The sequence below is a fragment of the Thalassophryne amazonica genome, chromosome 5 (assembly GCF_902500255.1).
Source record: "Thalassophryne amazonica chromosome 5, fThaAma1.1, whole genome shotgun sequence".
In the NCBI taxonomy this organism is placed as follows: Eukaryota; Metazoa; Chordata; class Actinopteri; order Batrachoidiformes; family Batrachoididae; genus Thalassophryne; species Thalassophryne amazonica.
In genome coordinates, this window is record NC_047107.1 from 47,461,790 (window position 1) to 47,484,176 (window position 22,387).

At 40.9% G+C, this 22,387-nt stretch overlaps 1 protein-coding gene across 1 annotated transcript in view; it reads right to left on the minus strand.

Moving 5' to 3' along the window:
- The window catches only part of LOC117509949, a 64,647-nt gene that overhangs the window by 32,279 nt on the left and 9,981 nt on the right, over nucleotides 1-22,387 (minus strand). The window contains exons 5-10 of the mRNA XM_034169559.1: nucleotides 21,427-21,520; nucleotides 21,085-21,341; nucleotides 20,624-20,880; nucleotides 20,171-20,188; nucleotides 1,912-2,108; nucleotides 1,033-1,829 (exon numbers count right to left, since the gene is read on the minus strand). Coding sequence (XP_034025450.1) covers nucleotides 1,033-1,829; nucleotides 1,912-2,108; nucleotides 20,171-20,188; nucleotides 20,624-20,880; nucleotides 21,085-21,341; nucleotides 21,427-21,520 — 1,620 coding nt within the window. The remainder of the gene's footprint in view (nucleotides 1-1,032; nucleotides 1,830-1,911; nucleotides 2,109-20,170; nucleotides 20,189-20,623; nucleotides 20,881-21,084; nucleotides 21,342-21,426; nucleotides 21,521-22,387) is intronic.

Sequence of the window (22,387 nt, forward strand, 5' to 3'; positions counted from 1 at the left end):
ATTCCGCTGTCCAGCAGCAACACATCCACGCATAAACACATAAAAATACATAGTTAACTTAAAAATCACTAACAAATAAAATGCAAATGTTCAGACCAAGCTGTTATAAAGTCTTATAGCAGAGGGGACAAAAGAACTCTTATAACATTCTGCTCTGCAGCGCAGGGAAAGGAGCCTGTTGTTGCGATTGCTCCTCTGAGCAGACAGACTCTCAGGGTCATACCACATCACCCCCCCACCCCAGCAGACAACCCCAAAAAACACAGTACTGGCTACAACAGTGATAAAAATGTACATTTCACTGCTGACATTAAATGATTTGAGCCTCCTCAGGAAGTTGAGCCTACTCTGTCCTTTCTTATACAAGGCACATGCATGTAACGACCAGTCCAGCTTGTTGTCCAGATGGACTCCCAAAAATTTATAGGACTGGACAACCTCTATCACCTCACCGTTGATGGTGATTGGTGTGTGGAAGGGCCTTCTGCTGAAATCAATAATCATCTCCTTGGTCTTGGTGGTGTACTCTCCAGTTTGCCTTTAGTAATTTAGGCTGGATTGTACTGAAGGCACTCAAGAAATCAAAAAACATCAACCTCACATAGCCTCCTGACACCGCTAAAAACAACAGGGACCGCTGCAGCAAGAAGAGGACTGCATCATCCACCCTGATATTCTCCTGGTAGGCGAATTGTAATTAGTCCAAAGCCCGCTCCACCTGGGGTCTGAGCAGTCAGAGTAGCAGCCTTTCCAGAGTCTTCATTATCACAGACATAAGAGCTACTTGTCTGTAGTCCTTCATCCCTGCAGGCCTTGGCACCTTGGGCACTGGTACAAGGCATGATGTTTTTCACAAGGCAGGGATGCATCCTCTTCGAAGACTCCGGTTGAAGATGGTATATAGAGGAATCGCCAACTCTGCTGCACAGCCCTTCAGGAGCCTTGGAGCTACCCCATCAGGACCAGCAGACTTCCCCGGGCGAACTCTCCTCAGCTCATCACGCACCTCCTCCACCGTGAAATAACACTCACAAGCAGCAGGAAAGGTGGAACAGCCGCTGGGTGAAGCAGAGCAGATGGAACAGCTGCCGGGTGGATCACAGTAGGAGCCAGGAACAGCAGAGATCGAACAGCCGCCAGGTGGAGCACAGCAGGAGCCAGCAGCAGCAACAGAGGTGGAACAGTCACTGGATGGAACACAGCTGGACCCATTAACAGCAGCAGGGGTGGAACAGCTGCCAGGTGGAGCACAGCAGGAGCCAGCAACAACAGCAGAGGTGGAACAGTCACTGGGTGGAGCACAGCAGGAGCTAGGAACAGCAGCAGAGGTGGAACAGTCACTGGGTGGACCACGGCAGGAGCCAGGAACAGTAGCAGAGGTGGAACAGTAACTAGGTGGACCACAGCAGGAGGCAGGAACAGTAGCAGAGGTGCAACAGTCACTGAGTAGAGTACAGCCGGAACCAGCAGCAGCAGAGATGGAACAGCCACCAGGTGGAGCACAGCAGGAACCAGCAGCAGCAGAGGTGGAACAGCTGCTGGGTGGAACACAGCTGGAGCCCACAGCAGCAGAGGTGCAACAGCCACTGGGTAGAGCACAGCTGGAACCAGCAGCAGCAGAGGTGCAACAGCCGCTGGGTAGAGCACAGCTGGAACCAGCAGCAGTAGAGGTGAAACAGCCGCCGGGTGAAGCACAGCGGGAGTCAGCAGCAGGAGTACAGGTGGAACAGACACTGGATGGGGCACAGCAGGAACCAGCAGGAGCAGAGGTGGAACAGCCGCTGGGTGGAATCCAGCAGGAGGCACCAGCAGCAGAGATGGAGGTGCTGCTGGATGTACATGTCCATGTCAGAGAAGCAGAGTCAAACCGATTGTAAAAATGGTTGAACTCATCCGCCATATCCCCATTACAGTGTGCCACACTCCCCCACTCCTTGTAGCCTGTGATGGCTCTCATGCCCCTCCACACTTCCTGTGTGTTGTTGTTCTGCAGTTTCCTCTCAAGTCTCTCTTTGTAGACTCTCCTGGCCCTCCTAGCGCTCCTCTTCACCTCACGCTGCACCATCCTAAGCCTATCCCAGTCTCCTAACCTAAACATCTCCTTCTTTCTGTTTAGGAGCTGTTTCATGTCATTTCTTATCCAAGGTTTATTGTTTGGAAAACATCTAACAGTTTTCATAGGTGCCACCACATCTGCACAGAAATTAATGTACAACCCGTGACAATAATTAAGGAATCACCGGCCTCGGAGGATGTTCATTCAGTTGTTTAATTTTGTAGAAAAAAAGCAGATCACAAACATGACACAAAACTAAAGTCATTTCAAATGGCAACTTTCTGGCTTTAAGAAACACTATAAGAAATCAAGAAAAATAATTGTGGCAGTCAGTAACGGTTACTTTTTTAGACCAAGCAGAGGGAAAAAATGTGGACTCACTCAATTCTGAGGAATAAATTATGGAATCACCCTGTAAATTTTCATCCCCAAAACTAACACCTGCATCAAATCAGATCTGCTCGTTAGTCTGCATCTAAAAAGGAGTAATCACACCTTGGAGAGCTGTTGCTCCAAGTGGACTGACATGAATCATGGCTCCAACACGAGCGATGTCAACTGAAACAAAGGAGAGGATTATCAAACTCTTAAAAGAGGGTAAATCATCACGCAATGTTGCAAAAGATGTTGGTTGTTCGCAGTCAGCTGTGTCTAAACTCTGGCCAAATACAAACAACATGGGAAGGTTGTTAAAGGCAAACATACTGGTAGACCAAGGAAGACATCAAAGCGTCAAGACAGAAAACTTAAAGCAATATGTCTCAAAAATCGAAAATGCACAACAAAACAAATGAGGAACGAATGGGAGGAAACTGGAGTCGACGTCTGTTACCGAACTGTAAGAAACTGCCTAAAGGAAATGGGATTTACATACAGAAAAGGTAAACGAAAGCCATCATTAACACCTAAACAGAAAAAAACAAGGTTACAGTGGGCTAAGGAAAAGCAGTCGTGGACTGTGGATGACTGGATGAAAGTCATATTCAGTGATGAATCTCGAATCTGCATTGGGCAAGGTGATGATGCTGGAACTTTTGTTTGGTGCCGTTCCAATGAGATTTATAAAGATGACTGCCTGAAGAGAACATGTAAATTTCCACAGTCATTGATGATATGGGGCTGCATGTCAGGTAAAGGCACTGGGGAGAAGGTTTTCATTACATCATCAATAAATGCACAAGTTTACACTGATATTTTGGACACTTTTCTTATCCCATCAATTGAAAGGATGTTTGGGGATGATGAAATCATTTTTCAAGATGATAATGCATCTTGCCATAGAGCAAAAACTGTGAAAACATTCCTTGCAAAAAGACACATAAGATCAATGTCATGGCCTGCAAATAGTCCGGATCTTAATCCAATTGAAAATCTTTGGTGGAAGTTGAAGAAAATGGTCCATGACAAGGCTCCAACCTGCAAAGCTGATCTGGCAACAGCAATCAGAGAAAGTTGGAGCCAGATTGATGAAGAGTACTGTTTGTCACTCATTAAGTCCATGCCTCAGAGACTGCAAGCTGTTATAAAAGCCAGAGGTGGTGCAACAAAATACTAGTGATGTGTTGCAGCGTTTTTGTTTTTCATGATTCCATAATTTTTTCCTCAGAATTGAGTGAGTCCATAGTTTTTTTCCCTCTGCTTGGTCTAAAAAAGTAACCGTTACTGACTGCCACAATTATTTTTCCTGATTTCTTATAGTGTTTCTTAAAGCCAGAAAGTTGCCATTTGAAATGACTTTAGTTTTGTGTCATGTCTGTGATCTGCTTTTTTTCTACAAAATTAAAAAACTGAATGAACATCCTCCGAGGCCGGTGATTCCATAATTTTTGCCAGGGGTTGTAGCCTGTAACACAGTCCACAACTACATCCATGTCAGAGTTGGTCTCCCCTGAACCCAACATTATGTCCCAAACAGTAGAAGTAAAACAATCTCTCAGAGCTTCACTAGCCTCTGGGGTCCACTGTGTGAAAGATCTCCTTATTATGGGCAGTCTCATCACACAAGGTTTGTATGACAGTCTGAGGTGGATAAGATTATCGTCAGACTTGCCAAGCGAAGGCAAAGCCACAACATTGTATGCATTCTTAAGGTTAACATAACACAGATCTAAAATATTGTTATGCCTAGTAGGACAATCAGCATATTGTGTAAAACCTCCTAAATGAGAGCTCACATCAATATGGTTGAAGTCCCCTGATATTATAATCAATGCATCTGAATGTTGAGATTGAATCTTTGCAACAGCCTGTACAACTCCGCACTCAGGGGGAAGAGGAGTAACAGGAAGAGAGAGGTTGAGAATGAGTGGAACAGTAGTAGCCATTAAATCAGTATTGATCAGTATGCCTGGCAATTCTAGTATGTATTTATATTTGCAAACTGTTTTTCTTTTTTACTTTCACTTTTGATAATCTGTGTGGTCCTTACCCTGTGTGTTGCTATACAAGGCTGCTGGAACCTCAATTACCCCGAGGGAGTATTTCCAAGGGATTCAATAAAGTTCTAGTTCTAATCAAATCTAATCTAGAGAACAGGCTGACATGTGCAGATATGCTCTGGAGAGAAGCGGAATGAAAGTCAGTAAGAGCAAGACTGAGTACATGTGTGTAAATGAGAGGGAGCCCAGTCAAATAGTGCAGTTACGTGGAGTAGAAATGGTGAAAGTTGATGAGTTTAAATACATGGGCTCAACTGTCCAAAGTAATGGAGAGTGTGGTAGAGAGGTAAAGAAAAGACCGCAGGCAGGGTGGAGTGGGTGGAGAAAGATGGCGGGAGTGATTTGTGATAGAAAAATATCTCCAAGAGTGAAGATGAAAGTTTACAAGACAGTAGTGAGACCAGCTATGTTGTACGGCTTAGAGATGGTGGCGCTAACAAAAGACAAGGAGCAGAGCTGAAGATGTTGTGATTTTCTTTGGAAGTGATGAGAATGGACAGGATTAGGAATGAACATATCAGAAGAACAGCTCAGGTGGGACGTTTTGGAGACAAAGTCAGAGATGTGAGATTGAGATGGTTTGGACATGTGCAGAGGAGGTATATAGGGAGAACAATGCTGAGGATGAAGCAACCAGGCAGAGGGAGAAGAGGGAGGCCAAAGAGGAGGTTCAGGGTGAGATGGAAACAATTGATCTGCTGTGGCGACCCTTAACGGGAACAGCCGAAAGAAGAAAACTGTACAAGATATAGAAAGTGACGTTTCCAGTTTACAGGAGACTGTGTTGAGAGCCTATGAGAGGGCTTGTCCGCAGAAGACCTGGAAGCCTGGTAAGAAGCCATCATGGTGGACACCAGAGCTAACAGACAGGACTCCGGCAAGACGTCAGGGCCAAGTGCTGCAGATATAAAGCTCAAACATCTGGAAAAAGTTGGGAGCAAAATGTTAAGACAAGAAATAGTTACAAAGCAGCCATTAAGAAGCCAAAAGACTTTCCTGGAGAATATTCTGTGGAGAGACGGAGGGACAAAGTGCCTCCTCCAAACTGTATAGAATCTTAAGAAAGGATCCAGTCAATCACCTTCAGTTTCTTTGTCCACCATCGAGCATTTTGAACACCCAGGTGAATGTCCTAAAGAATCTGCTCCAGGTCCACTTCCTGGGGGTTACTGAGGAGCATAAACTGGATGAGCCTTCTTGTGTCCCCACTGTGGAAGACTGGACTATAGCGGGTAATATAGTTAATGAAACAAGAGTGGAATGGGCAATCAGTTTGTTTGGCCAGTACAAAATTAGTGGCATTGATAGGATTTTTCATGCTCTCTGAAGGCAGCATTCCCACTTCTCTAACCAAACTTAAAAAATCTACAACAACCAGGGTAAGTGTGAAAGTGTATTTAGAATTCTGTCTTCATTCTTCATTCTGTCTTTGTTGGTGCTTGGGACTCTGGCGAGGGCGGTCACATCTCCTCCTCTCTCCTCTATCTCTGCTCCAATCTTCAAGTCCCCTACTTCACCAGACTGAATTCTTCAAACCATATTGGATTAACCATGGAATTGATCACCTGGTCTCTGAACGCTATTGACACCATTTTTCAACAAGGAAACCAGGGCCGGGGTACCCTGCGTGCCCAGATCCAGGCCCGCGGTATCGGCGGAGGTGGTTCATCCGGACCCGCGGCATCAGCGGAGGCGGCTTATCCAGGCCCACGGCGTCGGTGGAGGCGGTTCATCCAGGCCCGCGGCGTTGGTGGGGTGATACATCCAGGCCCACGGTGTCGGCTACATCCGAGGCTAACGGCGGCTACATCCAGGCCCGCGGCGTCGGCTACATCCGAGGCTAACGGCGGCTACATCCAGGCCCGCGGCTTCGGCGGAGGCGGTTCATCCAGGCCCGCGGCATCGGCGGAGGCGGTTCATCCAGGCCCGCGGCATCGGTGAGGGCGATATATCCAGGCCCGCGGCATCGGCTACATCCGAGGTTAGCGGCAGCTATATCCGCGGCTAGCGTCGGCTACATCCGGGGCTGGCAGCGGCGGTGACATCTGAGGCTGGAGGCGATTATATCTGAGGTTGCCTACGGCTACATTCGTGGCTAGCGGTAGCTACGACCGTGGCTGGGGGCGGCTGTGAATGAGGTTAGCAATGGGGAGGGTTGGTGTGCGGCGACCGGACCTGTGGTGGTGGAGGCTACGGGTGAGAATTGTTTTTGTAATCAACAGTGGCCATACTGAGCCACGATAGTCGGCATGGCACCACCCAGGAAAACAGATAAACTCAAGGAAGATATAGAGGAGATAAAGACCTCATTAAAACCGTATATCAAAAGACATGTCTAATTTAGACAAGCTGATGGAGATTAAAGAACTCCAAAATCTGGTTAAAGAGAAGGACAAGATCATTAAGAAACTTGAGCAACGTGTAGATGAACTTAACAATTCACTAGAAAAGATGATGTTATAATATCTGGACTAGAAACAAAACATCGGACATATGCAAGGGTGGTGGATTCTGGTGGAGCTAGTGGGGAGGATGCACCACCTGAAGAACGACAATCATTGGAACAACAAGTTACAAACTTTTTATATCAAAAAGGTATAGTCATCCATCAAGACACGATATCAGACTGTTATACTATTCCAACTAAAGATAGAAAACTAAAGATAGAAAAAATAAACTAACAAGCAGAAAAATATAAAAATGAGTTATTAAGGCAGGCAAAGAATTTGAAAGGAACGAGTGTCTATATAAATGAGCATCTAACGAAAAAAAATGCAGATATTGCTAGGGAAGCAAGACTACTAAGAAAACAGAAACATATTGTTGCTACATGGGTCTGGAATTGTAGGGTGTGGATTAGAGTAAAAGAAGGAACAAACGGTATACAAATCAAAAACATGGAGGACCTTACGAAATACAGACCTGAATAGACAATCAAATATGACGTCTGTTGGTAATTGGACCAACAAAAAATCAGATCAAACATGGAAACAGATGATAAAATATATGACATAGACTAATATTGATGAAAGTACGAGGGCTGTCAATAAAGTATAGGTCCTTTTAATTTTTTTCAAAAACTATATGGATTTCATTCATATGTTTTTACGTCAGACATGCTTGAACCCTTGTGCGCATGCGTGAGTTTTTCCACGCCTGTCGGTGACGTCATCCGCCTGTGAGCACTCCTTATGGGAGGAGCCGTCCAGCCCCTCGTCGGAATTGCGTTGTCTGAGAAGTTGCTGAGAGACTGCCGCTTTGTTTGATCAAAAATTTTCTAAATCTGTGAGGCACATCGAAGTGGACATGGTTCGAAAAATTAAGCTGGTTTTCGGTGAAAATTTTAACGGCTGATGAGAGATTTTGAGGTGATACTGTCGCTTTAAGGACTTCCCATGGTGCGAGACGTCGCGCAGCACTCTCAGGCGGCGGCGTCAGCCTGTTTCAAGCTGAAAACCTCCACATTTCAGGCTCTATTGATCCAGGACGTTGTGAGAGAACAGAGAAGTTTCAGAAGAAGTCGGTTTCAGCATTTTATCCGGATATTCCACTGTTAAAGTTTTTTTTAATGAAAGACGTGCGGACGGGTCCGCGCGTCGGGACGCAGCCGGCGCAGTGCGGCGGCACAGGAAAAACACCTCTGTGTTGATAACCATTTGTAAAATCCAGGTGGCATTTGATGGCTTTCAGTGGAGTGAGTATCTGAGAAATTGTTTAACAGTTGGGCATGTTCCAACTTGTCCTTAAGGCTTCCAACGGAGGTGTTTTTCCTGTGGCGGAGCATCGCGGCGGCTGCGAGTTGACGCTGCAATCCATCCGCACGTCTTTCATTAAAAAAAAATCTCCTTTAACAGTGGAATATCCAGATAAAATGCTGAAACCGACTTCTTCTGAAACTTCTCTGTTCTCTCACGACGTCCTGGATCAGTAGAGCCTGAAATGTGGAGGTTTTCAGCTTGAAACAGGCTGACGACGGCGCCTGGGAGTGCTGCAAGACGTATCGCTCCGTGGGAAGTCCTTAAAGCGACAGTATCACCTCAAAATCTCTCATCAGCTGTTAGTAGCACAAGTGATAAATACAGAGTTGGAAAAGTTAAACATTGGTTTGATATAAACCACTAAAATTTTATATTGTTTAATGATAGAGCGGAAAAAAAAATAATGTCTCATTACAAATAGATGGAATGGATATACAAAGGGTAAAAGAAACAAAATTTTTAGGAGTCATGATTGATGAAGATCTTACATGGAAGTCACACATAAATTACATAAAAGGAAAAATAGCGAAAGCCATTGCTGTTTTGCATAAAGTAAAATATTCATTAAATAGTTATGGTTTATTAACATTGTACAATTCATTGATTGTCCCATATTTAACTTATTGTGTAGAAATCTGGGGATCAACATATACAACCTATATATAACCTTTATTTTGCAGAAAAGAGCTTTAAAAGTGATTAGTAACAGTGGTTTTAGAGATCCATCTAATCCATTGTTTATTAAGTATAGGGTACTTAAATTTCATGATTTAGTCGATTTGAAAATATTACAATGTACCAAGTTAATAAAAATACTTTACCAACAAACATTCAAAATATGTTTGAAAAAAAAGTAGTTATAAATTGAAAGGAATAGAAGTCTTTAAAAAACCAAGATTTAGAACCAAAGTAAAGGAAAGGAGTATTGCAGTAAATGGTGTAAAATTATGGAACAATCTTAATAAAGAAATTAAAGAATTAAGGTCGCTTAAATTATTTTAAAAAACGTATTAAATTAGATGTATTAAGTAAGTATGAAACTATGAAATAAGTCAGTGGGCTGCAAGAAAGTAAAAAAACAAAACAAAACAAAGGTAATCTGTTAATAATGTTTGGAGTGTCTTAAGTTTAAAATGTAACCTGTCAGAAATGTAATCTATTAATTAATGGTCATAATTATGAAATGGGTCAGTGGTATGTGACAAGTTAAAGAAATGCAATCTGTTAAATAATGTTGACTATGATGCTGGATATTGAAAGATTGTATTGTTAAAAGGGGTTCTTCTTTCTGCTCCTTTTCATTCTGGTGTTGTGGTGCTTTGTTTCTGCTTTTCTTTTAAATGAATGAAATAAATATTAAAGAAAGAAAGATGTAACCTACCCTGCGGGCTATGTTCTTGACTCCTGGGAGACTTGGCGTGTCGCATGTTTTGTGCCATTCTCTGTGGAGGATGTTGAGGATTTATTTATATTTGGTTTCACTGTAGGAGGGCTGGTACTTATTGGTTTATGTGCTGCCCAGACCTACCGGAAAATTGGCAAGACGGCTGTCACCAGAACCACGACCCCTCACTTGTCCGTCATGATTAATGAGTTGGGCAAGGCGATACATTCTCAGACTGCGTTAACCCTTGAACTCAGGCGCAAAATGGTTAACATCTCGGAGCAAATGTACACCTTGCAAAGGAAGATGTCGGAGACAAGATAATGTTCATAATTGGATCTGGTTGTTCATGTGAAGCTGTAAAGGTGTTTTTCACTGCTCAACCATAAACATGGCAGGCGTATCAGCCTCTGAGGGACAAAATGCCCCGTTGTTTTCCTCCAGAAGAATTTCTACGACCTTGGTGAACCTTCGGCTGCCTTCTTATCTTTCCAACTCCAGCACACACGGACAGAAACTGACTCATTTGACTCGCACATGGACAGAGACTGAAAGCATGCTCCCACCTCCCACCTCCCCCCTACCCCCTCCTGTCCTCATCCCACACCCCATCCCGGCCCGTGCTCACGCCACTCCCTTCCCCCTCCAGGGTGCTGTGCAGTTTTAGCTGCTGTAGGTCACCCCCCCAAGCTGGCGGCGGCGCGACTACATGTTGCTGCGGCTCCCCACACTCACATCGCCTCAGTTCGGATAATGAACTGTTTCAAGTTTAGCGCACATAAACAATGTGAAATGTATATGTGTTGTCTTAATTCTGATGTGTGCCATTATTATGGTAAACAAGTAATAATTATGGATTAATTGCTGTATCTTGTCTGTGGTAATTTGAGTGTGGACGTAATTTCATTGTTGTTGCACTCGTGTAATAACAAAGACAATAAAGCTCATCCATCCATCTATTCATTATTACTTTAAGACAAACAAGTACAGAGTCAAAGATATGATATTCCTTTATTACGTCAACATGAAAAAGTTTGCAATGTCACAACAGCAGTAGCAACTTTGCAAAAGAAAGGTGGCATATATGTACAAATAGCAGGACGCCGAGTACGTATGCATGTCAAACCAAGATAATAAATATAGAATAATACTATATACAAAAATATGCTCCAGTGAACTTTGACCTTTTAACCCCAAAGTCAGTAGCTTTCTTGGGGTCAATATGCCTAACATGCATACTACATTGGGTGATAATCGGCAGATATTTTGACAACTTACCCAATGACCTTACCTTATGACCTCTGGGTTTTTAAAGATTTAAGTCATAAAAAAAATGGTCTTTGGCCCCACTATAATTGTAGTCCTTAGCATTTAAATAAAGAACTCATGATATTGTCAGTATTATCAAAATTCACACTGTGGAAACAATTTAGAATTTCTCCTTCTGAAGGGGGGAAATTCAAGTGATCAGATGCCATGACCTACATTTGGTAGCAACGTCATACATCACGTGGGAGCTTTCTGATCTACACGAGGGATGCTGGGATGGACACGGTGACTGGTTGCTCACTCAAACAAAATCAACCAGATGGTGGAAGATGCTCCAAAATAGCTTATTTCTATATACCTTAATAGGTTTTGCATATATTTTGTATACAGTTAGTGAGAAATAAACACTTCTAAATCTAAAAACATCATTTTTGAAAGCAGGTAACACCTCTGAAGTGATTTATAAGACATCTTAAAGATGTGAGCGTGCATAACCTCAGAACATGTAAGCAAGTTTTCAATTTCAATTGATTTTCATTTATATAGCACCAAATCACAACCTGGTTGCCTCAAGGTGCTTCACACAAGTAAGGTCTAACCTTAACAACCCCCAGTGGTGGGCACAGCTAACCAAAAACTTAGTTTCGATAACAGATAATCAGCTGACTGAAAAGTTATCTTTTATGAAGCTAAACTGATAAACCACCCCAAAAATTATCAGAAGCTTCAGCTAACCGATAACTTTCATTATTGTCTCTGGTACGCTTGCAACTACACTGTAAATTGTGATTTTGTCTGTTTGTTATCTTAACATATTATTCTACGTCATTAAGACACATGATTACTGAGGTTGTTATAATAACATGAAATTATTAGTTAAAAACGTCTCAACTACAAAATAAATGCTAATTTGAAAATCCAGGCCCAACTGAATTAGAAATGTAAGTCAACTTGACTTTGAGGATAACAACGCCTGCATCATCATGCTTTTCTTGAAATGCATTGTGGGAATGCAGCTGCGAGCGGGTGAACATGTGCTCCTTTCCTCCCTTCCTCCATTTTGGATGCAAGTTGGAGGGCATTGTCGACCGCATGTTTATAAATAATGCACTAATTCTGAAGTTTTGTAACAAACACGGACAGATGCCAAAAGGATTATGGGTAAAATGAGCCTCCGCTAACACTGATTGGTTGACTCATTCATTCTATGTAAAAACCAACACTTTAATGTGAGGTGTGTGTTGGTGTTTACATATAAATGTGCTTTAGTAAAATATGCCATTTTTTTATTTGGTAAAAAAAAAAAAAAAAAAAAAAAAAAAAAAAAAAAAAAAATTAAAAGCCATTTGCAAAAGCCAATAGCCAACTTGTGATTAGACAACTGTCTGATATAACCGGGGTTAAAATACAAGAACACTGCCATCTACTGGCAGCCAGACGCTCAGACCCTAACCCATAATTAATCCTTTGTGCATCAGAGAGTTGCTGTGGCTTAAGTGCCAGTCACAACCACCATGCGTTTTTTTTTTTTCGCCATATGTTTTCTGCAGATTCCGCGGCCACTACGTGTTTGTGAAAATGTACGGAGGTACGGAGGCAGTAGCAAGAGGAGGGAGGGAGTACGTTCAAAGTACATCTCTAGGAGTGTAACAATAAAGAGAGTTGACAATAAAGCAGTGTGTGTGTGTGTGTGTGTGTGGGGTCGGCTTTTGTTTTGATGTGTGTGTTATGAGCGGGACCGGAGCGGCAGGTGTTTTTCAGGGTCGGCGATGCATGAGCATGTCCAGCCTGCAGCGGTCAGTTGTACGAGTGTTTACTTGCCTCGAAAAGTTACAGCTAGTTATCAGACTGAAGCTGTGGAGTGTCTGTGTTGCTGAAGTTTGGAAATAAAGTTCAAGTTCAAGTGAGAAGCTGCGTCGTGCATGCAAGTCTCTCGGCCTCCCCACATCAGAGTTAGTGAAAAGTCACACAAGATGTGAAACACTGATAGAGGAATATATTCACTACACACTTGATTACCAGCTTTTTAAATTTCAACTTAATTCTAATTTATATATGTGTATCACAATCTTCAAGATCTGATACCTACAATTTAATTCCATAGTATGTGGTGAGTAGCCTACTGCCTCCGTACGGATTTGGTTAATTGAATAGTAATTGAATGAAAATGTGCTGCTTTGAATCCATACGGAGGCAGTACTCACAACATGCGTCATCTGTACTGCTGGTGAATCCGCAGCCTGACCGCAGTGAAAGTTCTGCATGCACTAAAACCTCTACGGCGTGTCTGCGTAAATTCGTACTGAGGCAGTACTTACGATGTATGGATGTCCAAATTTAGCCCACGTTTTTGCAAGTAGACTGCACACACGTGCAAGTACGGCGTGTTGTGACCACGGCTTTGCAGCTCACAGTGATTCAATCAATCAATCAATCAATTTTTTTATATAGCGCCAAATCACAACAAACAGTTGCCCCAAGGCGCTTTATATTGTAAGGCAAGGCCATACAATAATTATGTAAAACCCCAACGGTCAAAACGACCCCCTGTGAGCAAGCACTTGGCTACAGTGGGAAGGAAAAACTCCCTTTTAACAGGAAGAAACCTCCAGCAGAACCAGGCTCAGGGAGGGGCAGTCTTCTGCTGGGACTGGTTGGGGCTGAGGGAGAGAACCAGGAAAAAGACATGCTGTGGAGGGGAGCAGAGATCGATCACTAATGATTAAATGCAGAGTGGTGCATACAGAGCAAAAAGAGAAAGAAACAGTGCATCATGGGAACCCCCCAGCAGTCTACGTCTATAGCAGCATAACTAAGGGATGGTTCAGGGTCACCTGATCCAGCCCTAACTATAAGCTTTAGCAAAAAGGAAAGTTTTAAGCCTAATCTTAAAAGTAGAGAGGGTGTCTGTCTCCCTGATCTGAATTGGGAGCTGGTTCCACAGGAGAGGAGCCTGAAAGCTGAAGGCTCTGCCTCCCATTCTACTCTTACAAACCCTAGGAACTACAAGTAAGCCTGCAGTCTGAGAGCGAAGCGCTCTATTGGGGTGATATGGTACTACGAGGTCCCTAAGATAAGATGGGACCTGATTATTCAAAACCTTATAAGTAAGAAGAAGAATTTTAAATTCTATTCTAGAATTAACAGGAAGCCAATGAAGAGAGGCCAATATGGGTGAGATATGCTCTCTCCTTCTAGTCCCCGTCAGTACTCTAGCTGCAGCATTTTGAATTAACTGAAGGCTTTTTAGGGAACTTTTAGGACAACCTGATAATAATGAATTACAATAGTCCAGCCTAGAGGAAATAAATGCATGAATTAGTTTTTCAGCATCACTCTGAGACAAGACCTTTCTGATTTTAGAGATATTGCGTAAATGCAAAAAAGCAGTCCTACATATTTGTTTAATATGCGCTTTGAATGACATATCCTGATCAAAAATGACTCCAAGATTTCTCACAGTATTACTAGAGGTCAGGGTAATGCCATCCAGAGTAAGGATCTGGTTAGACACCATGTTTCTAAGATTTGTGGGGCCAAGTACAATAACTTCAGTTTTATCTGAGTTTAAAAGCAGGAAATTAGAGGTCATCCATGTCTTTATGTCTGTAAGACAATCCTGCAGTTTAGCTAATTGGTGTGTGTCCTCTGGCTTCATGGATAGATAAAGCTGGGTATCATCTGCGTAACAATGAAAATTTAAGCAATACCGTCTAATAATACTGCCTAAGGGAAGCATGTATAAAGTGAATAAAATTGGTCCTAGCACAGAACCTTGTGGAACTCCATAATTAACTTTAGTCTGTGAAGAAGATTCCACATTTACATGAACAAATTGTAATCTATTAGACAAATATGATTCAAACCACCGCAGCGCAGTGCCTTTAATACCTATGGCATGCTCTAATCTCTGTAATAAAATTTTATGGTCAACAGTATCAAAAGCAGCACTGAGGTCTAACAGAACAAGCACAGAGATGAGTCCACTGTCCGAGGCCATAAGAAGATCATTTGTAACCTTCACTAATGCTGTTTCTGTACTATGATGAATTCTAAAACCTGACTGAAACTCTTCAAATAGACCATTCCTCTGCAGATGATCAGTTAGCTGTTTTACAACTACCCTTTCAAGAATTTTTGAGAGAAAAGGAAGGTTGGAGATTGGCCTATAATTAGCTAAGATAGCTGGGTCAAGTGATGGCTTTTTAAGTAATGGTTTAATTACTGCCACCTTAAAAGCCTGTGGTACATAGCCAACTAACAAAGATAGATTGATCATATTTAAGATCGAAGCATTAAATAATGGTAGGGCTTCCTTGAGCAGCCTGGTAGGAATGGGGTCTAATAAACATGTTGATGGTTTGAATGAAGTAACTAATGAAAATAACTCAGACAGAACAATTGGAGAGAAAGAGTCTAACCAAATACTGGCATCACTGAAAGCAGCCAAAGATAACGATACGTCTTTGGGATGGGTATGAGTAATTTTTTCTCTAATAGTTAAAATTTTGTTAGCAAAGAAAGTCATGAAGTCATTACTAGTTAAAGTTAATGGAATACTCAGCTCAATAGAGCTCTGACTCTTTGTCAGCCTGGCTACAGTGCTGAAAAGAAACCTGGGGTTGTTCTTATTTTCTTCAATTAGTGATGAGTAGAAAGATGTCCTAGCTTTACGGAGGGCTTTTTTATAGAGCAACAGACTCTTTTTCCAGGCTAAGTGAAGATCTTCTAAATTAGTGAGACGCCATTTCCTCTCCAACTTACGGGTTATCTGCTTTAAGCTACGAGTTTGTGAGTTATACCACGGAGTCAGACACTTCTGATTTAAAGCTCTCTTTTTCAGAGGAGCTACAGCATCCAAAGTTGTCTTCAATGAGGATGTAAAACTATTGACGAGATACTCTATCTCCCTTACAGAGTTTAGGTAGCTACTCTGCACTGTGTTGGTATATGGCATTAGAGAACATAAAGAAGGAATCATATCCTTAAACCTAGTTACAGCGCTTTCTGAAAGACTTCTAGTGTAATGAAACTTATTCCCCACTGCTGGGTAGTCCATCAGAGTAAATGTAAATGTTATTAAGAAATGATCAGACAGAAGGGAGTTTTCAGGGAATACTGTTAAGTCTTCTATTTCCATACCATAAGTCAGAACAAGATCTAAGATATGATTAAATTGGTGGGTGGACTCATTTACTTTTTGAGCAAAGCCAATAGAGTCTAATAATAGATTAAATGCAGTGTTGAGGCTGTCATTCTCAGCATCTGTGTGGATGTTAAAATCGCCCACTATAATTATCTTATCTGAGCTAAGCACTAAGTCAGACAAAAGGTCTGAAAATTCACAGAGAAACTCACAGTAACGACCAGGTGGACGATAGATAATAACAAATAAAACTGGTTTTTGGGACTTCCAATTTGGATGGACAAGACTAAGAGACAAGCTTTCAAATGAATTAAAGCTCTGTCTGGGTTTTTGATTAATTAATAAGCTGGAATGGAAGATTGCTGCTAATCCTCCGCCCCGGCCCGTGCTACGAGCATTCTGACAGTTAGTGTGACTCGGGGGTGTTGACTCATTTAAACTAACATATTCATCCTGCTGTAACCAGGTTTCTGTTTCAATTATTATATCATTTACCAACAGGGACTTAGAAGAGAGAGACCTAATGTTTAATAGACCACATTTAACTGTTTTAGTCTGTGGTGCAGTTGAAGGTGCTATATTATTTTTTCTTTTTGAATTTTTATGCTTAAATAGATTTTTGCTGGTTATTGGTAGTCTGGGAGCAGGCACCGTCTCTACGGGGATGGGGTAATGAGGGGATGGCAGGGGGAGAGAAGCTGCAGAGAGGTGTGTAAGACTACAACTCTGCTTCCTGGTCCCAACCCTGGATAGTCACGGTTTGGAGGATTTAAGAAAATTGGCCAGATTTCTAGAAATGAGAGCTGCTCCATCCAAAGTGGGATGGATGCCGTCTCTCCTAACAACAACAATTTTCCAATTGAAAATAATGGAGAGGCAACCTGAGCTTCTTCTGGCATTTTTACATAAAACAAACACAATAACAGCGTCTATAACCTCAGAGAATACAACCCCAATTCCAATGAAGTTGGGATGTTGTGTAAAATGTAAATAAAAACAGAATACAATGATTTGCAAATCCTCTTCAACCTATATTCAATTGAATACACCACAAAGACAAGATATTTAATGTTCAAACTGATAGACTTTTTTTTTTTGTGCAAATATTTGCTCATTTTCAAATGAATGCCTGCACACATTTCAAAAAAGTTGGGAGGGGGCAACAAAAGACTGGGAAAGTTGATGAATGCTCAAAGAACACCTGTTTGGAAACAGATGAGCATCATAATTGGGTATAAAAGGAGCATCCCCAAAAGGCTCAGCCATTCACAAGCAAAGATGGGGCGAGGAGCACACAGTTGTTCACTTTTGTTCAGTTGTTGTTCACAAAGTGAACAACTGAACAAAAGTGTGCTGTGGTCTGATGAGTCCACATTTCATATTGTTTTTGGAAATCATGGATGTCGTGTCCTTGGGACAAAAGAGGAAAAAGACCATCCAGATTGTTACCAGTGCAAAGTTCAAAAGCCAGCATCTGTGATGGTATGGGGTGTGTTAGTGCCCATGGCATGGGCAACTTAAACATCTATGATGGCACCATCAATGCTGACAGGTACATCCAGGTTTTGGAGCAACACATGCTGCCATCCAAAAAAACCTCTTTTTCAGGGACGTCCCTGCTTATTTCAGCAAGATAAGGCCAAGCCACATTCTGCACGTGTTACAACAGCGTGGCTTCATAATAAAAGAGTGCGGGTACTAGACTGGTCTGTCTGCAGTCCAGACCTGTTGCCCACTGAAAATGTGTGGCACATTATGAAGCGCAAAATACGACAACGGAGACCCCGGACTGTTGAACAACTGAAGTCGTACATCAAGCAAGAATGAGAAAGAATTCCACTTACAAAGCTTCAACAATTAGTGTCCTCAGTTCCCAAAGACAACAGTGTTGTCAGAAGGAAAGGTGATGTAACACAGTGGTAAACATACCACTGTCCCAACTTTATTGAAACGTGTTGCAGGCATCCATTTCAAAATGAGCAAATATTTGTACAAAAACAAAAAGTCTATCAGTTTGAACATTAAATATCTTGTCTTTGTGGTGTATTCAATTGAATATACAGTAGGTTGAAGAGGATTTGCAAATTATTATATTCTGTTATACTTACATTTACACAACGTCACAGCTTCATTGGAATTGGGGTTGTATATTCCCAAGAGTTTTAAGCACAATATACAAAGGGTTTAATACTGTTGTATGTGTGGAGCCTGATCAGAGCATATGCATTTCTCCTGTCGTGAATGTACTGAGATAAACCATAATGCACTGGAGACAGCATGTCCACACTGAAACCTTCAAAATGAGTGCATTACTTTCAAACTAAAACATATATTTGATATTTTCGTTTTATAAAACTTCAGATGTGACGTTAATTTAACTCCCTACCACCCGCCTCATTTTGGCTTGTCAGTACCTCACAAATAAAAAGTGAAATTCCCATCGATGGGATATACAGGCTTAGAAGGGGTTAAATAACGTGTCTGAAATTAGTTTGGTTAAAATTTGAACCATAAATTAAAACTGTATGCCTCTGGATGACTAGGGTGATATTGCCAGCGAGTCAGTATCAGGTCAAAAGAATTGATCTTATTTTTTTTTTCTTTCTTTTCTGTGACCAGTTCTCCTTTGTCTGCAGAGGATAGAGTGGTTTCTCCTGAAACTAGCTCTCCTCTGCTTGCAGAAGCTAGAACTGTACATCTACTACAAAACATTTAACAGGTAGCTACTCAAATCTTTGATATCAGACTTCATAAATGTTTGTAATTGTTAAGCTTTGTTCACCATGCCTGCAAAAATGTTAGTGGTCTAAAAATTATCGGACCAAAATTTATCGGAAGATAATTGGTCCGCTGATGGTTTTCAAAATGATCTGAAAAGCTAATCCGATAATGAAGACATTAGCTTTGATAATTAGCGGTTAGCGGATTAGCAGAACTGTGCCCACCACTGCCAACCCCCAGAGCAAGTCACAGGTAATCTCAAAATCTCACACATGCTCACACAAGCTTCCTCCTGCAGTTCACCTACATGATAGCATTAGAAGGAAAAGACAATTTGCCAAGGAATGCCACTCATGGTAACAGCAACATAACACTTAAGTAAACTGACTAAAACAATCGAACTACAAAAACACAATAAATCAATAACACTAACAACACTGTTAAACTAACATGAACCACATAACATTTAAAACCCCCAAACTCCCATGGTGCATTGCAGCACAATGTCCATTGTTTACTGGTGAGCTAAAATCACTAATTTCTCAAAATTACCAAACAGCAAATGTCAGCTCTCCCCAGTTTCACTCTAATCCAAGCCATACACATGCATACACACAGAGACCACTTGGCTATTATAATATATATATGAAAAGCGTGTAACCATAAATTTCCAATCTCTGTGCCAAGGTTAACAGAAAGTTATGTATGTTCATCGATGAAAGTTATGTATGTTCATCGATGAAAGTTATGTATGTTCATCGATGACCCCATAAAGGCATTTTTTGTTTAGCATTACAGGATTTGACTTTATCGTATCATTTCAATAAAGACTTATACTTTAACTCTTCAAAACATCTGTCATATATACAGGAAGCAGCATAGTTATGATAAACACAAATATAGCCATTAAGAAGTATAAAATATAATGGAGTCACAAATGACCCCACAATCATTTTAGCTGCCAAAATAACTTGGTCACTTGAGGGTTAAATAATATATACTATACACCATGTTATGAATCATGTATAGTCAATTAAATTTGTGTATGATGCAATAAAATTGCAATAGTCAAAGCTACCAGAACATGATCAAAGTTTAATGATTGATATTTTATAGCAATTTTTTTTTTCAAAGCTGATCAAATACATCTGCTAACTTTGTGCTTCCTTTGCTTCATGTAAAGAAAATAATTCATTTAAACTGCAACTACCTTACTGTTTTTTTTTTTTTGTTTGTTTGTTTGTTTGTTTTTTTCAGTAAATGCGATAGCTTGCAGCTTTGTCTCAATGGGGTAGGAATTGTACTTCCTTTTACCAACACCACTAGGAGCAGTCACTCCCTCAGGAACCAGCACACAGGCTGGAGCAGGAGGCCGCCATTTAGACACTTGTCACATACCCACATATTGACCAGCGACTGCTCACACGGACAATCAGCCAGGCAAAGACATCTGGCGGCTAACTTGAGAGACTCAGCCTTTAAATACGACCGCCATGCATTTAAGGCAGGTGTTCATTTTTTTCCAGACGAAGTTTTGCCCTTGCAATTAAATGAGGCAGGTCCCTATTTAAGGTCAGGTGTTTAATCAAGGAAATGCGGTAGTAACGTTTATGTTGTCATTTTGACTAATTAAGTAACTACAGGAACAGTATTTTACCTGTATGTCAAGAATGAAAACATTTCTACTTTTCACCATAAAAAGATATTTAAAGTGCCATGTCACAAACAGAAAAAGGAAAGTACTATACCTCTATATTAGAAAAAATATCCACCGTACATTGTGTTCAGCATGATCAAGACAATATTTCAAGATTTGATTAGAATGTCAGCGTATCCTAATCGTGCAACAACTAAAGTGTCGTAGCAAAATCACCATAGTGAGGGTACATAGCATGCGCTTCATAGGGAGGTGGGAGATCGTCCAGTTCGGGTGCAGCTGACCGTGTTGCTGTTGCACTTCTGGTTGGCTGGTTTGGGTTCCTGAATGATGCAAATTCAGACCCAGAAGATACTGACTGTTGGTTCTTAGCAGGAACCCCAGAAGCAGGTAAGATAACTATTGGTAGTTTGACCTCTGGGTTCAAAGCAAATTTAACATCCAGATGAACCTGTGGCAAAAAAGCGAGCATTAAATTTTGGCATTTTATAGTTTTTTTTTTTTTGACAAATTGGGATTTCCTTCGGTTAATGTTTTATAAAGAGGAAAAAGTCATGTGTTAGTCAAACTGAACAAAAGGCTTTTTTCCAGCTTTCTCTTCTTCACAAAGCTATTTTCTTAATAATTAATTTAGTAACAGTGCTGTCACATTTACCTTGAGCCTGTACTCTGCTTTGATGATACTACAGTTCAAGATGGATGGTTCTGCATCATGGGGGATGTTGATAACCTGTGTCACCTTTTTGCTAGTGTGAGGACGGATGGACTCTCCCTCCTCTTTCAGTAAGTCTTTTGTATGGACTCTTCTCCTTCCCATGGCAAAGAAGCTGTGCTTACTGTACACACAGTACTTTGGCTTGATTTCACGTGATGAGTTGTTCTGAATATAAGAAAGCACTTTCAGTGACTCGCCTGTAAAAAAAAAAAAAAGACGATGCCTCACTTACAATAAACCCTATTATAGGGATCTAATAAATATCAAATTAATGACTCTCACCTTGGGCATAACCCATTTTCTTTATATTCACATCCATGTTAACTGTTCCTGAAGTGAACACCATTTTCCTGTCCTTGGATTCATGTTGCGGTATCTGAAATGAAGTAAATTAATTAAACTGATAAGAATTTGTTCATTGTGCAAGCTTTTCTGGAAATGCTCATAAGTGATGCACAGCTGATATTTTTGACATGTCATAGTTTACAAAAATACAGACAAAACCAAATATATTATGTCAAATATTAATGGACATTCCAACCAGCCAAGGTGCACAGGACGAGCGCTCAAGATATTAAACACTTCATGGGGATGAAGCCGTTATTAAAGTCATTAATCTAATCACACACACTTTATTGAATATTAATGAATTATTAAATTGACTGCTACCTATTGTGATCATTTATAATTTTATTCTTTTTCAAAATGTCTAAATTTCAGCTTCTTAAATGTGAAGTTGGCTTCAGTGACCATGTCACTGATTCAAAATGCACAACTGTGACTTCAGCAAAAAAAAAAAAAAAAAAAAAAAAAAGGTTCTATTTATAGTCGACAAAAAGTAAATCAGATAATCAAAATTTACAATAAAATACAAAAAAGTAATCTGCTCATCAGTGATGTTGCAGTACATCCGGAAAATATTCACAGTGCTTCACTGCTTCACTTTTTCCACATTTTATGTTTTAAGTATTGAGCAAAGGGTGTGAATACTTACGTACAAGTGGTTTTTTTTCTTTCTTTTTTTTAATTTGCAAAAATCTAAAAAAAAAAAAAAAAAAAACGTTTTTCACATTGTCATTATGGGGTATATTGTGTGTAAAATTTTGAGGGGAAAAATTAATTTACTCCATTTTGGAATAAGGCTGTAACATAATAATAACCTTTATTTAACCAGATAAAATAAAATCCCATTGAGATCGAGACCTCTTTTGCAAGGGCAACCTGGCCAAGAAAGGCAGCAGCA